This window comes from Vombatus ursinus, unplaced genomic scaffold (genome assembly GCF_900497805.2).
Source record: "Vombatus ursinus unplaced genomic scaffold, bare-nosed wombat genome assembly UNPS02014832.1, whole genome shotgun sequence".
Lineage (NCBI taxonomy): Eukaryota > Metazoa > Chordata > Mammalia > Diprotodontia > Vombatidae > Vombatus > Vombatus ursinus.
This window is the reverse complement of record NW_020954610.1, coordinates 38,855,934-38,869,148: the sequence shown is the minus strand read 5'-3', so window position 1 is coordinate 38,869,148 and position 13,215 is coordinate 38,855,934. Positions and strand designations below refer to the sequence as shown.

Here is a 13,215-nt window from a genome sequence, read left to right as displayed (position 1 = left end):
GTCATTAGCTTCCATTTGCTCCATTCTAATTTTTAAGGAAGTATTTTCTTCAGTGAGCTTTTGGACTTCCTTTTCCATTGGCCAATTCTGCTTTTTAAGGCATTCTTCTCCTCATTGGCTTTTTGGACCTCTTTTGCCATTTGGGTTAGGCTATTTTTTAAGGTGTTATTTCTTCAGTATTTTTTTGGGTCTCCTTTAGCAAGCTGTTGACTTGTTTTTCATGATTGTCTTTCTTATTCTCATTTCTTTTCCCAGTTTGTCCTCTACTTCTCTTACTTGCTTCTCAAAATCCTTTTTGAGCTGTTCCGTGGCCTGGGATTGATTCATATATTTCTTGGAGGCTTTGGATGTAGGAGCTTTGACTTTGTTGTCTTCTTCTGGTTGTATGTTTTGATCTTCTTTGTCACCAAATAAGATAATATAGTCTGACATTTTTCGCACAGTTTGTTCATGATCCCAGCCAATTATTTGAGTTATAAACTCTTTGTTAAGGTAGAAGTCTGCTTCCAGTGTGGAGAATGTACTGTCCCAAGCTTTGGGGGTTTTGTGCAGCTGTTTTCAGAGATACCTTTAGGGACCTGTACATTTTCAGGTATGATCAAGGGCAATGTGTTTACTCCTTTCCTGGACTGTGTTCTGGTCTATGAGTGATCACAAGTACTGTTTTCTGCCTTGGAACTGTGAGGAGGATTCCTTCTCCACTGCCACTACAAGCTCCACCATGCCAGTGTTCTTCCTCACCCTAGGACTGCCACGCAGAACTGTGACCCAGATCCAAGCATGGGCAAAGCAAGAGATTCCTGCCTCAGCACCAACAAAGAGATCCCTGCAATCCCTCTCTGATCAGCCACTCGATTCCCCCTCAGTCTGTGTGCCAAGAGCTCTGGAAGTAGCCACCGCCCCAAGGCTGCACCGGGACTGGGGCCAGATGGAGCTCCTCCCTCACCATGGTCTGACAGACCTTTCCTACTGACCTTCTAAGTTGTCTTTGGTGTTTTGGGGTTGAGAAGTCTGGAAACCACCACAGTTCCCCTTGGTTCAATCCCCTGAAGACTGCTCCAGGTTTGCTAAGGCCCAGTCTTTGCTGGTGCAGCAGCCCACGCTGAACTGTGCTCCTCTCCTAGCTTGGCACAGTAGACCTTTTCAATCAACCATGCAGGTTGTCTTGGGCTGGAAATTTGTTTCACTCTGTCTTTTCGTGGGTTCTGCTACTCTAGAATTTGTTTAGAGCCATTTTTTACAGATATTTGGAGGGGTTTGTGGGAGACCTCAAGCAAGTTACTGCTTTTACTCTACCATCTTGGCTCCGCCCTGTAGCCTGCAATTTTGCTGAAGCTATTAATGTCTCAGTATCTTTGCTGATTCTTTAGGATTTTCTAAGTAAACTATCATGTCAGTATCAAATTAAGATTTTGTTCCTTTTTTATTTTTTTCTCTTGTCTTATTATTATTGCTATTATTTCTAGAACTATATCAAATAATAGTGGAGAAAGAGGGCATCTTTGCCTCATTTTTTGTACTTTCTGGGAAAGCTTCTAGTATTTCCCCATTGTATATGATGCTTGTGTTTGGTTTTAAGTAGATACTTTTTTTTATCATATTTAAAAAAAATCTTTCTGTCAGATGGTCTCAACCTGGGGTCCATGGATTATTTCAGGGTGGTCCAAGAACTTGGATGAGAAAATGTTATATCTTTATTTCAGTAAAATAGGTTTCCTTTTTAATCCTATGTATTTTGTTCTTATATGTTTAAAAAGATTATTTTGAGAAACCATGCCTTTCTGTATGTTTCATCAGATGCTAAAGGGGCCAAAGTCTTCACCAGACTTCCAAAAGTGCCCATGACAGGAAAAAAACGTTAAGAACCCCTAATCTATGCCTTTACTTTGTATTTCAGCATAAATGAGTATTATACTTTGTAAAATACTTTTTGTGCATCCGTTGAAATAACCATGTGGTTCTGAATGGTTATCTCCCTCACCATCCTTGTATATCTGGTATAAATTCATTTGATCATAATGATTTTTTAAAAAAATAAATTTTGGGGCAACTAGGTGGCGCAGTGGATAGAGCACCAGCCCTGGATTCAGGAGGACCTGAGTTCAAATGTGGCCTCAGACACATAACACTGTATAGCTGTGTGACCCTGGGCAAGTCACTTAATCCCATTGCCTAGACAAAAAAAAAAATTTAAAAGGGGCAGCTGGGTGGTACAGTAGATAGAGCTCTGGGCTTGGAGGCAGGAAAACCCGAGTTCAAATCCTGCCTCAGACACTTGATACTTGTTAGCTGTGGAACTCTGGGCAAATCTCTTTAATCCTGATTGCCTCACCAAAAAATGCAAAAAATAAATAAATTGTTGCAGTCTTTTTTTAGTTCTCAATGAAATCTTACTGGAATTTGAGAAAGGTCTTCAGCACTTTGGGTGGACCCTCTATGTTGAACTTATGAAAGAACATGAACAAGAGTCCTGCAGGATGGATGGATGGGGTGGAATTTGCAAAAATGGAGAGAGTAGCCATTGATGAGATCATGAACCCAAAGGGGTATCAAAGTTAGAATACTGGGACTATCCAATACATAGGAATGTGAAGACTGACCTTGGTAAACCTTAAAGCACTACATCAGTTATTATTACTTTTAAAATTTTAAGCAGTAACCCTTGCTCTCTTTTCCCTAAGATTTCTTATCTCCTACATTTCTAAGAAGGTCAGCGGGCAGACATCATATACTCTTTATCCATGCCCCTGAAATGGTTTTGTGTGTGTGTGTGTGTGTGTGTGTGTGTGTGTGTTACTTTGGAGCTGGGAGGAATAATTTAGGGAGATGTAACTTCTTGCCAAACTATCCAAAAAGAATATTTTGAACGCTTATAAAGAAAAACTTTGTTTGTTACCCACACTGAACCAAGAGCAAGTTTAGGGGAAAAAAAAAAAAAAGGACTCATCTGACCAGGAAAACAACTCAGTAAACAGTACTATCTCCTTAGCTGAGTTACAGATTTTTACCTCTGTGGGGGTTGAGGGATGCTGAACACAAGGTGAGCCATTAGTCCCTCTGGATACAAAGTATATAATGGTAATGTTGGCGATGCCATGTGAGCATTTTTATGTAAAGCTGCACTCTCAGTATCCAAAACATAGCCAGAGTAGGTCCTGAAGATATTCCAACCCTGTTCTATTCTGGGGAGAAGAGGTTAAAAATAAGGGACAAACCTAGATGATTCGGTATGCCAGATGTGGGCAAGCTGACGCAAAGGTCCCCAGAAATAATCTAGTTCCCACAGAAAAAGGGCGGGGAATCGTCAGTCCCGCTCAAGTCAGTATTGGGTCTCCTGGATCGTTCTTCCAGAGTCAAAGCCCAGAGCCAAGGGCCTTCACCCTGACCTGGCCCTTCTCCTCTCCCAATTTCTCCTTGGCCAGCCTTGGGTTTGGCCAGAAAGCCTCCAGCTGTCTCCTCCCTCCCCAGCCCCCGGCTCCGCTGACGACCAGCTGTGCAGCGGGGCGAGCTCCACTCGGGACTCGGGCTCTGTAGCTGCTGTTGGAGCCCTCGGCGCTCGTGACCCGCCTTCAGTAACCTCCAACTTCACGCTGAGCCACGCCGAGCCCACATCCAAAGTTGGGCTCCTCTACAAACTCACTCTGCCGCCTCTCCACATCCCCCTCCCCCGCCAGGCTGCACAGTCGCCTTCCCCTCCTGCTCCCCCCTGTCCTGCCACCCCTGATTCCCAGCCCTCCCTCTCCCCCTTCCACTCAAACCCATCCCATTGCAGTGGGCTGTCAGCTTGAATTCTGAGAGCTGCATCTTTCCACCGCCTCCCTGAAGGGCGACTATGCTCCTGTGGGGTGTCCTCCTGGCCGTGCAAGGTAAGGGTCAGGACTAGGAGGAAGCGCAGGCTAAACTTTGCCCCACTCGAGGCTGCCCCTAGTGCTGCCCACCGCTCTGGGAAGCATTGCCTACGGGCGTGCACTGCTGGGAACCCATGCTCTCCCTGGAGCGAGCCAGGCTCTGCTGGGCTGGCAACTCCGAGAACCTGAGCGCGCGCGATGCCCTGTAATGCTCCCTCGCATCTTGTTCTCCGGCCCCGTCTTGGCCAGTATTTGGGGTAGGGGTGGGGGGTAGACGGTGGCGAAGGGTCCTCTCAAGGCACCAGTTCTCCCCTCTCTCCTACATGCTTTCCCTCCACCTACCCGGGCTTGCATATAGTCACCTCTGCTGAAAGTTTGGGTGAGTGTTCCCTGGGAGCGTGTACTGAAACTTTCTTTGTACCGACAGCGCTGCAGTCTGCCAGAGCTGTGGAGCTCCCTGCTGGCTCTTGTGCCTTTGAAGACAGCACTTGTGGTTTTGACTCAATATTTACATTTTTGCCATGGATTTTAAATGAGGAAGGTAAGGATGGTCTTGCCTTTCTGGTTTTGACTTTTCCAGGGTTTTTTTTTTTTAATCTAATGTTAGATATGTTAGTTTCTTCTTCACAGAGGAGAAGAAACCCAAGGTATCTGATTTCTTAAGCAGGGCATGAAGAGAAGAAATCAGACAGTAAAAAGATGAAATCATCAGTTTACTTTTACCTCTCCATAAAAAAAAATAGTTTTAAAAGCTGCACACAATCTTAAAAGTCGTGTTACCTTTCTTTATACTGTAAAGACTGGACTGAGAGTTGGAAGATCTGAGTTCAAATCTCAACTAGCCTACTTGTGTGACCTTGAGTAAGTTACTAAACTCTGAATCTGAATTTCTTCATCTTTAAAACTGGATGAAGCTGTTAGATGTCTTTTAAAAGGTCCATTACACCACTAAGTCCTATCTTTTGTCTGATAAGAGTGAGGTAGCATGAGGTTGTGAAAAGTGAGATGATCTGGAAGGATATAGATGGACTGCGATCCCACTTCATCTCTAACTAGCTGTGTCACCTTGGGTTAGACACAGCTTCCTTGGGCTTTCTTTTCCTCGGTGGAAAGGGTTCTAGATTTGGAATCAGAGACCCCAGGTTCAAATTCCATATTTGACACATTAATACCCCTGTGATCTTTAGCAAATCATTACACTCTGTGCCTTAAAATAAGGGAATTGAACTAGATGCTTCTAAGGGTTTTCCCAGCTCTAAATCTTTGATTCTGTGTGGTAAATCTAAGCTCTAGTGACTTAAGTTGATATTTTGCTCCTTAATAAATGTCAAAAAAGGGTTATCTCATCCTTTTTTGGTTGTGAAATAAGGAACTCTCTACTTTAGTATGGAGCTTCTTTGCTTTCCTCGTTCTACTTTCCTCTCTTCTTTGGCCTATTCAGGCTAGGAATACAATATAGGACAAATTAACTTATTTTCCTACTCCTTCATTCCCAGATCCAAAACTTATCAGAATGTAATTGCATTGGAGAATGTTGAATTCACAAAATGCCAGTTTGAAAATCCAAGCTGGCATTGCTGAGTTGACAACTGAGTAGCCTGCCTGGTTAGCTGAGAAAATAAGAGGGTTTTGGTGACCTTTTCTATTCCTGCATTTCCTATTTTATGGTTATCGAAGGGTAGGCTCAGTGGGCACTGGAAATGAGTAGTTCAGGTCTGACTCATTGACTCTTGTTTGATTTTAAAATCAGTTTAACCCCATGCATCTTGCATACCTCCCCCTGACAGTGTGACTGGTAAAACTTTAAGAAAATAAGTGTCCTTGACACTTATAGAAAATTAAGAAAATAACCTGCCCTTGTGACAGCACTGAATTTGGAATTAGAAATGCAGCCATACCTAGGACAAGATTAAACAAGGCTTTGTCCTAGAGCATTGACATGTGACAAGGGGCATATTTCCTATCCATCGTGATCTTGTGGTAACTGCTGTCCTTGTACCTCATCTCTCAGTCCTCTAGAAAATGGGGGACAACTGATCCGTGGGACTCTCTAGGAATCATAGAATCATAGTAGTGGAGTCAGAAAGGACCTCAGAGGCCATCTAACAACAGCACTAATAACAATTGCTAAGGTTTATGTAGTGCTTTATTTACATGATTTCATTTGATCTTCACAACTGTGCTATTATTGTCTGTATTTTATAAATGAGGAAACTGAAACCCAAAGAAGTTAAGTGACTTGCCTACGGTGACTGGATTTTAATCTAGGCTTTCTGACTCTAGAGCCAATGTTCCTTCTGTTGTACTATATTGGGATGAGCTCTCTCCTCCTTGTGTGACTATACCTAAAGTGGAACTGTTCTTTGAACCCCATCCCCACCCCAAACACACTGTTGAATTTGCCCCAATTGTAGTTTTAGTTAGTTAAATCTGTGATCAAAAGACCTCATTTCCTTGCTATGTCATTACTATAATTCTGGTTTCAATTTCTTCTCCTGTAAAATGAGAAAATTGAACTAATTTAAGGATCCATCCTTTCTAGCTCTAGAGTTCTATGAACCAAAATTGATGCTATACTATTATCATTTTGGATTTATTTTCTAGATAATATGTTCTCCCTATACATGTTGTCAGTTTTACCAAGGAAGAAAAAACAAACAAACAATCTTTTTCTTAAAAAATAATTTCCATGAAAATGTACCTTCTTCCTTTCTCCTAAGAAGTGGGGGCCTATGGATGTGGCACATTGCATGTACTGCCAGAACTGACTGATGTGCTGGTTAGTTCCACTGAATTGCTCCTCTTCCCCTCTTTCTTTTTTATTCTTTATGACAAGGGATCATTCAGTGGGTAGAGGAGGGTAGAGGGATATATTTGGAATTGGAGGAGATGTAATAACAGAAGAGATCAATACAAATGAAAGAAAATTAATTAAATTAAAAATAAAATGCCACCTCCTAGTCAAAGATAGAAAGGGAACACTCAGCACTTTGGTAGGGATGGTAATTTAGCTCCACAGCTCTGATTCAATTTACGACCCACAAGGCTTACAGGATCACCACAGCATTTCAATAAGCGATGACTTTTAGAAACCTTGCTTCCTTTCCAAGGCTGACAGGAAGGCTTCTGCTGAGCTGGCACAGAAGCAGTAGGGAGGGATACCTTTAGGGGAGGCATCAAGATGCACATATAGAAGTTGAGCATGGTTTAATGCTATAATGGGCAGACTGTTCTTTCCCCGCTTCTAACGACAAACAGCCACTGCTTTCTGACTTGGGGGGGATGGGAAGGGCTAGCTTGACTGGGGGGAAGTTATTCATTTTACTTGCTGCCTGCTAGGACTACAGCTACAGAAATTATGCCATTACCAATCTGGTTTTCAAAAAGGTTTAAAATTTGAATAGAGATGTTTACTCAAGTAAGGAAGTTAGGTAGGTGTGTGCCTGCTACTCCAGGGGACAGTTAAAGGCTCTTTCATTCTTTCCATTTTAAATTCTATTTCTAGGTAACTTGGTCACAATAAAAGTATCCTAGGTTGAAATTCAGTATACATATTGTAAAGCTTCCCTGCTGTTTTGTAACAAAATCCTCTTGAAATTGGTTTCAACCACTTCAATTTGTTGGGTATTAAAAAAGGTTTACTTGAGATACCTTTGCTCTTTGGTAGCTGGGCTAAGGGTGTGCGAAATGGCATTCGACAGGTGTCTCAGAGGATGTTACCACAAAAGCACAGCTGAAGGAATTAGAGAAGGGTATAGTTATTTAAGTGTGATTTTTTTAGAGGAGGAGGGGGAGAGGACCCCTTCCAAAAATACCTCCTTACAGTCTGAAATTGCATGCATTCCTTTGGGCTAAGGTTTTCTATCTCCAGAAATCTCCTGTTAAAATATTCCTTACCTTTGGGAGGTATATTAAGAATTAATAGCATGTATCAGATTAATATCTAATAGGAATGGGCCAACCTGCATAGGTAAATTTTAACAGGGCACACAGGTGAGGTTCTGCAGTCGGGCTGGGGCAGGGTCAAGCTGTGGGAAACAAAGAACACCTGGGAAGTGATGGAAAGCACCACCCATGAGGAAAGGAATGCATGTGTTAGAAGCAGAAGGACACTCAAAATAAATTTTGCCTTTTTCACAGTTTTGCCCAGGGCAGCTTGGGGGAATTTTTTTTTTTTTTGCTTGTGCCCTTTGAGAATGTTTCACATTGTATTTACCATCATGGGTGTGTGTGTGTAGGGGGCGGGGCATAGTACCATTTGGTTAGCCTTAATATCTTAATATCCTTATTAATAAGAACAACCCACATTTATTTAATGCTTTAAAGTTTTGCAAAGAACTTTCTTCCCAGCAACTTGCCTGATAGGTAATAAAGGAGTTATCCTTACTTTTTAGATAAGGAAACTAAAGTCTGTAGAGGTAAAGGGACTTGTCCAAGGTGACCAAGCAGTAAGTTGTCAGAAATGAAACTTGAACCTGGGTGATAGGCTAGTAGAGCTAAAGCTGGAAAGCACCTGAGAAGTCATCTGGTCTTTTTACAAATACAGAGAAGTTATCTGGTCTTTTTAGAGATAAAGAAACTGAGGCTGAGTATTGACAGAGGTAGAATTTGAATCCGGTCCTCTGATTCAGGAGCCAGTGATCTTTTCACTGTATCATTCTGCTTTATCTGGAGCTCAGTACCCTTTTCACTAAAGCCACAAAAACTCTTATTAATTCATTCATTCAAAGGATGCTGCTGAGATTTAGGAAATCTTAAGATCAGGGGTAGGCAAGCTAGATGGTACAGTGGTTAGAGCACCGGGCTTGAACTCAGGAAGACTCATTTTCCTGAGTTTAAATCTGGCCTTAGACACTAGCTATATGAACCTGGTCAACTCACTTACCCCTGTTTGCCTCAGTTTCCTCATCTGTAAAATGAGCTAGAAAAGGAAATAGCAAAGCACTCTAGTATCTTTGCCAAGAAAAAACCAAATGGGGTCATGAAGAGTCCGAAATGAGTGAACAACAAAGGACAGTTTTATAAAAGCACTAGCTTCTCTTCTTCACCTGCTAGCTTCCAGGGTTTAAGGTTCCTAAAGGCAATAGAGCAAGCCTAATATCTGAGGCTCATAATTCCAAGTATTTAGCAGATGCTCAGAATTGCTTTTGGCCCTATTGTAGTCATAGGCTGGGCTTGACGCATCTGTGACATAAGATATCTTCCACTGACTCTTTATGAGGAAATGCTCTGTGGACTTGAGGAAAGGAGCAGAGACAAAATGGGCATAGAGTTTCACAGTTAGAATTTGGAACTTTGAATTATATCAAGGGGGAGGGAGAGATTGAAAAGATTATCTGGTAAAGAGGGGCAAAGAAAGTTAAAATCTTCATTATGATTAAAAGAATTTTTAGTGCCTAAGGAATCAGGCTTTGAGAAAATGCTTAATACTAGAAATAGCTTGCTTACCAGAGATGGGATGGTGGCAAAGCTTCTCACAAAAGAATGGCTTATCTGACCCAAAGAGGATAATAGTGATTCAAATGCCTTTAAATACAACATGGGAATGCAGGCTATTACAGGATAACAAAGAAGTAGAAAATTTAAAATATGCTAAGAGCATATTGTAAGTCCACAAATGGGATTGTGGGACATGTCTTTTCCCTTTCTTCTCCTACCTTGCATTTTCTCTCTTTTGGGTGTTTTCTCTGTCTTGAACATCAGAGTTTCATTTCTGCAGTTAGTCACATACCAATTATTATTAACAATGATAAATCCTGACTGGTGTTTTCTTTAAACTGAGCTGTAGGTAGAAACTTGGCTCACTGATATATACCACAAGGGGCCTTTCTTTAGGGGCTGATTGTCATCCTGTATTCCCTACAGCTCAGGGCCCTTTCCTGGTTTCTGCAGTGCCCAATTCCCTAGACTGGCCCAGAAACATCTCCTGGAAATGACTTGGAACAGTTGCCATTCCAATAGATGGTGATTGTTGTGACCTGCTTTCACTCTCGGCATGGAGTTGAAGCTGTCATTTATTTTGCTCTTATGAGCATTTCAGGCAAGAGCTCAACTGTCATTATTTTAAAAGTTGGTGTCTAACTGGAATCTACAGCTTCCCTTGTGTGTGGCAGTTGTCCTGAGGAATCCAGCCAAGTTATTTCTGCATACCACATAACATTTTGTTCCCTTGCCACTGTTATTATTAATGCTTTGCCATGGCATCATTCTAGTAGCCTCCAGCCCCCCATCCCCAGCCATAGCACAGAAATCCATCTAGCTTGGGGTCAACTTAGGCCCCTCTGCAAGGGGCTTTAGTTACTACAGAAACTTCATTAATGACATGGTCTTACCTGTAACATTGACCTATTCCATAGATCCTGAATATGGCTTTTTAAAAATCTTAAGGGTCAATAGCACAAAGTAACACTTTTTGGGGGCTATGGAGAACTGGCTTTTATATTGGACAAGCAGGTTTTGGGGGCAGAAATTCACGGGAGGATTCTAGGAAATATCCACAAGATTTGCGTATGACCTGAGCGCATCCTGTCACTACTGAAGCAGCAGGAATACAAATGAGAGAATTCTTAACAGACCGTGTGGGCAAGTCATCCAACCTCACAGAGCCTCAGTTTCCTTACCTGTAAAACCATAGGATCCTAGATTTAGAGCTATCAGACATCTTGGAAGATCCTCTAGTTCAACCCTTTCATTTTACAGATAAAGAAATTGAGGTCCATCAAGGTTAAATGAGTTGTCCGTGTTCATACCTGTCGTAGGTAGCAGAGCTCATAGTTGAACTCAGTTCCTCTTGTTCAAAATTCCCTACTCCTTCCATTTGTGAGTTCATGGATAAGCCTAAGGAATTAAGCACTGCAGAAACCAGGAAAGGGCTTTGAGCTGCAGGAGTGATTGGATGCCTATCAGCTTGCAGAATACAGCCCCTTGTATTACCTGCTTTACAGGGTTGTTGTAAAGAAACATTTTGTAAATCTTAAAGCTATACACACACACACAAACACACACACAAACGCACACACGCATGCACGCACACTCACACACGTGCACATGAAATTGGCTATGGAGTTGTAACCAGGGTGGGGCAATAGTGATTTGCCCTAGGGTATCAGTGGTGAAGGGGATAGGAGGAGATTTGCCTTTTTCCCTGTTATCTTCATATCTTGGAAGCCCATTCCCTTTTCTGGAACCAGGTTGCCATCCAAAGTTTATTTTGCCACAATGATCATCTGCTATTCCCCCAAACCCCTTATCCCAATACCATGCTCCCACCACCTCTTTCCAGGAGTAGGAAATTATCAGCAAAACTGTGGAAGTTTGGGCCAAACTTTATGGGGATAAACAGTTATGAATAGCTGTAAAGAATGAAACTGATTTGCACAGGTAGCTTGTGGAATTCTAATTTTAGTCACATCTTCCAACATGGTCCCTTCCTTGTATGTGTCTTTGTTTCCTCGTTTTCTAACATTCAGGAATTGTTTAGTTTCTCATAACGTTATTCCAGTTCTATACCTGTACATATCTACTTGTTCCATCTTCCACCTTTTACCCAGTCCACCCCTTTCATCACACCCTCCTCCTCCATGACTCACTTACAGGCTCAGGCCCTTCTAACCTCTGAGACCAGTTCTTTGGCCTAGGGCAGGAAACATCTAAAGCAATCTGGTGTCCATGGACTTAAATTTTTTTTTATAATTATATTTCAACATAGTTGGTTTCCTTTGTAATCCTGTTCATTTTATTTTATGCATTTAAAATATTATTCTTAGGATTCCATAAATTTCACCGGACAATGGAACAGATCCATAACATAATGAAAGGCTCAAAATCCCCTCATTTAAAAAATCCTTGTCTCAGAATATTGGTTCAATATCAAGATTGTCTCTTGCTCTTATTGCCTTATGCCTATTACCCAGACTCCTTGGAAAGATTCTAAACCCTTGCAGTGCCACTCTTTGGCCTGTGCCTCTGTTTCCCCAGTTACTTTGCCTGGGTTGCTGATCCCTGGTACCTCATCTCCTTATATCCTAAGACAGGGGTGGGGAACCTGCGGCCTTGAGGCCATATGTGGCCCTCTAGGAACTTGTGTTCGACCTTTTGACTGGGACCAGGTTTTACAGAACAAATCCTTTTATTAAGGGGATTTGTTCTGTGAAGTTTGCTTTCAGTCCAAGGGCTACACTTGAGGACCTAGAGGGCTGCATGTGGCCTTGAGGCCACAGGTTCCCCACCCCTGCCCGAGGATCACTCCTCCTTATACTCATAGTACTTGTTATTCCATTTCTTAGCTCACTTCCCTGCACCCTGGATCTCCTACCCAGCTATTCAGAAGCCTGGCCAGGACTAGAATATGGATTTCTAGGCTCTCAATTCATGACTCTCCTCACTCTATTACAGAGTAGTTAGTGAAGGATACTCAAATTAGGGCAGGTAGGTGGTGCAGTGAATAGAGCACCGGCTTTGGAGTTAGGAGGACCCGAGTTCAAATTTCGTCTCAGACCAGACACTTGACATTTACTAGCTGTGTGACCCTTGGCAAGTCACTTAACCCCAATTGCCTTGCCCAAAAAAGAAAAAATACTCAAATAAAAACATGTTTGCTTTTGTAACCTCTTTTTGATTTCATACTATTCCTCTTTATCATCTCTGTACTTTAAGCAAAGTGCTCTACATATTCTTCCCTAGAATATTTTTTCTGTGGTTTTTCTGGCCTCTTTGAAGCTCTCTCCCATTTCCTCATCTTATAGTAATTTCTCTGTGCTCTGCATTTCTTCCCATAGCATTTAGTTTCTTCTCTCATTTATTGTGTATTGCCTTATCTTCCTTCCTTCAGGAAGAGATATTTTGAGGTGATGAACTTCCCTGGTACTCCACAAATTATGCCTATAATTAATTACCCATGCTTTTGTTATTCAGTAATGTCTGACCTTTGTGGCCCTGTGGACCATAGCATGCCAATGTTGTCCATGGGGTTTTCTTGGCAAAGATATTGGAGTGCTTTGCCATTTCCTTCTCCAATGGATTAGGGCAAACAGAGGTTAAGTGACTTGCCCTGGGTCGCATACCTAGGAAGTGTCTGAGGCTGGATTTGAACTCAGGTCTCCCTGACTCCAGGCCCAGCATTCTATCCACTGAGTCACCTAGCTACCTCAGACTTGTCAGCAGGAATGAGTATTAGAATTGGGGGAATATTAGGATAGAGGGAAGGAGGAGGAGAGAGGGAGGGGAGAATCACCACAATTCAAAAGTTAGACCCTATTGGGTATTTCTAGGATTCAGAAAAATGCTTGTGTTTCCTAATTCCTTTGGAAAAAGATGTGGATGCTGGGCCCTCTTATGTTGTGTGTCTTCAAACTATTGAACAGGTTCT

General features: G+C 42.1%; 1 protein-coding gene across 1 annotated transcript in view; it reads left to right on the top strand.

The window, feature by feature from the left end:
• Window positions 1-3,757: 3,757 nt before the first annotated feature.
• The window catches only part of MAMDC2 (MAM domain containing 2), a 221,995-nt gene continuing 212,537 nt past the window's right edge, over window positions 3,758-13,215 (top strand). Inside the window, exons 1-2 of the mRNA XM_027839070.1 lie at window positions 3,758-3,866; window positions 4,276-4,389. Of these exons, the coding sequence (XP_027694871.1) occupies window positions 3,833-3,866; window positions 4,276-4,389 (148 nt within the window). The 5' untranslated portion in view covers window positions 3,758-3,832. The remainder of the gene's footprint in view (window positions 3,867-4,275; window positions 4,390-13,215) is intronic.